At 41.3% G+C, this 3,248-nt stretch overlaps 1 protein-coding gene across 1 annotated transcript in view; it reads right to left on the bottom strand.

Moving 5' to 3' along the window:
* The window catches only part of MBOAT1 (membrane bound O-acyltransferase domain containing 1), a 159,868-nt gene that overhangs the window by 27,138 nt on the left and 129,482 nt on the right, over nucleotides 1-3,248 (bottom strand). Inside the window, exon 9 of the mRNA XM_006860789.1 lies at nucleotides 1,648-1,751. Coding sequence (XP_006860851.1) covers nucleotides 1,648-1,751 — 104 coding nt within the window. The remainder of the gene's footprint in view (nucleotides 1-1,647; nucleotides 1,752-3,248) is intronic.

Raw genomic sequence — 3,248 nt, 5'->3', positions numbered from 1 at the left:
TACTACAAGAAACCAAAAGAGACCTATAAAAATGGAAGAATGTACTATGCTCCTGGATAGGAAGACTTAACATAGTGAAAATGCAATACTGCCCAAAGCAATTTACACATATAATGCAATCCCAATCCAGATTCCAAGAACATTCTTCAAAGAGATTGAAAAAACAATTACAAATCTATATGGAAAGGAAAGAGATCCAGGATAAGCAAAGCACTGCTTAAGAAGAAGAATAAGGTTGGAGGCCTCTCACTCCCCAACTTCAAAATTTACTACACGGCTACAGTGGTATAATGAAAGATACAAAGATCAACGGAACAGAATCGAGTATCCAGAAACTAGAGTGCAGTGTGAAGCATCCAGCTGATAAGAGAGGGCATATACGCACAAGAACACCCACACTTGCAGATAATACCCACTTGACCTGGCTTCAATAACTGGATGATCAGAGCTCGACTAGAAGAAGAAGAGGAAAAAAAAAAGGGTAATCTGATACAATTTGATGAACTTGACCTACACCTATGTATGCAGTAGCTCAAAAGAGGGAACAAATTTTTACAGCAAGGATCATTCCCATCCCCTCCATACACAGAGTAGACAGGGATGGGCAAATTGGACATTGGCCATCCAAAATGGGGTGGTGGTGGGGGGAGACGCTTCAAAGGCAAGAAGTGACTGGCTTATAAGTTTTCAAGAGGGAACCTAGATCCAAAGGGCATGGAGGAAGGTAGACTCTCCACTGAGTAGTATCTAGTCTGTATAAAGCAGGGCTGATGAAAGGCAATGCGGATAGGTCTCTTGTGATACAACAGTGAATAATTGTTATCAGGACTGATTGTGAGGGTTGGAAATGTAAAGGTAGACGTTTTGTACCAAGGAGGAGAGTGATTAACTTTTCAGTCTAGGAGCAGAGGTCCCTGGAACCATCAAGGGAGAAGATCGTAGAGCGGGACCCCACCCAGAGAAGCAGTGACACCAGAGATGGAGGCAGAGACGATGACATGAGAGATGGAGCAGCTGGGAACTTTAGACCCAGAGAGGAAGAGGGGCTGTGTGCTGATGAATGGGGGTGCAGGCTTGCAGGGTATATACCCTTTGGTTGGTTGATGATGCATGGAGGGGATTGTAACCATGGCAATGAAACGATATATGAGAGGATGGATGTAAAGCTAATGTTCTTCCATGTAAATGATCACATAATTCACAATAAAACATTTTAAAAAGAGAGAGAGAGACTGTATGGACTAGACATGTTTTCAAAGGAAGCGCAGAGAACATTTGCAGTACTGAATTTTAAGTACAGGACCTTTCCGTTTTGTGCTCCTGACTGTGGAAAGCAGAATGTGAACAAGAGCAAAATGACAGATGTACTTTTGAGTTGAAAGAATAGGAATGTAAGCTACACAAAGATTTTTCCTGGCTCTTTTTCAGTCTGTGTGTCATTCCTCCTTGAATCTTAAAACTGTCGAGAAAGTAGACATCTGAGAAACAAGTGGGAAGAAAATTCAGAGATGCAGATTGTTTAGAAAGCTGCTTGACCTGTCATTTCCTTGACAGCAGCTTTCCCCGAACCAGTGGATGAAGAACTGCCAATGATACCTTTTGCTTTATTCACTATGGAAGTTTAATCCCAAAGCATAACATACTCACCTCAATTTTCCAGATGTTTAGGTTAGAAATCAGATCCCAACAGAAATTTCCATTCTCATCCACTCCGCTGAACCCAAAGCCAGCTGCATTGTTCACTGCATCAGCTATAGTTTTTAAAATAAGAGGTTAAGGTAAGGATCAAAAGTCATACTGCTGTTTTAAAAGACACAAAGTATCTACCTTAAAGATTAAAATATGTAGCGATGATGGTAATTGTATGCTGTTGAGTCATTTCCTACTCATAGCAACCCTGTATAGGGTTTGAGGCTGTTCTTTATGGGAACAGAAAGCCTCCTCATTCTCCCATGGAGCAGCTGGTGGACTTGAACTGCTGACCTAGTTGTTAGCAGCCCAATGTGTAACCCATTAGATCACTAGGGCTTCTTAAGATATGTAGTAGTTTCCTTAAAAAAGAAACCACAAAATAATTTCAAGGATCCAGTTTCATTGTGAAACAAGAGAAGCCTATTGGAGTGTTGGATGCCTTGATTTTTACTCATTCTTTCATTAGCATTTACTGATTAAGAGGGAAGGTGACAGATACTTGTGGAGCAAAAGAGAAATAAAAAATCTAGAAGAAGCTATAAGTAATAGGGCTTTAGTAACTGACTTGCTATGCGGGAATAAAGGAAAGAAAGGAAAGAGACACCAAAGCTCCGAAAGTGAGACAAGAAGAAACAAGAGGTACGGTAGAAATCCTAATTTTGTCATTGAGATTGGCAGCCCATTCACCAAACACAGCATTCAGTTAGGAGGAGAACTGAGTCTGAGCTCATTCTGGACTCATTAAACACAAGAGAGCCAGCAGATATCATCTTGGAGCTGCCAAGATGCATATAGAAAGGTTTAGGATACTAGTGAGAGGTGTGAATTTGGGGCTAGCTGTAATACAGTCCACATGTGGATATGATCACCAAAAGTCACCAAGGACTGAAAAAACCCTGCTTCAGTCACCCACTTATAAAGTCAATCGAACGCTCCTATTGGTTCAGGTCAGTGAGCGCTCAGAAAATAGTCTCCTGGGGTGAATGTTTTACTTTTTCAACTCCTTAATAAAGTGTTTTTAGGATCAATAGCAGCCTGGTGAACTCAATACTTCAATGATGATGGCAAAGAGGAGCATATGCAGTCTCCTTTTACCTGATTTCAAATTAATTCAGCTAGAATATTTTCTTTAAAAGTACATGAAAATTAAATCACCAAGCTCAAACCATTGCTAGCACATCAATCCTGACTCATAACCACCCTACAGGAGACAGTAGCACTGCTCCAGAGGGTTTCCAAGGTGAAACTCATCTTTCTCCTGCACCTCTGGGCAAGTGCTTTGACCGATGCGCTACTAGGACTCCTGATTAAACCACAGCAATGTCAAATCCTAGATCTGGAAAAGATCTTAGGGAAATCATACTTTTACATTTCTTGTTTTGTATCATGGAGTTGATTCTGATTCATAACAACCCTACAAGACAGAGTAGACCTGCTCCATAGGGTTTCCTAGGCTGTCATCTTTAGAGAGAAGGCCTGGTGTGGCGCTGTGGGTTAATGCGCTGGACTGCAAAGGTAGTTTGAACTGCAAGGTTGGCAGTTCAAGCTTACCAGCC

Source organism: Chrysochloris asiatica, unplaced genomic scaffold (genome assembly GCF_000296735.1).
Source record: "Chrysochloris asiatica unplaced genomic scaffold, ChrAsi1.0 scaffold00040, whole genome shotgun sequence".
Classification (NCBI taxonomy): Eukaryota; Metazoa; Chordata; class Mammalia; order Afrosoricida; family Chrysochloridae; genus Chrysochloris; species Chrysochloris asiatica.
Note: the sequence above shows the minus strand (reverse complement) of the source record. Positions and strands in the feature narration are given on the sequence as shown.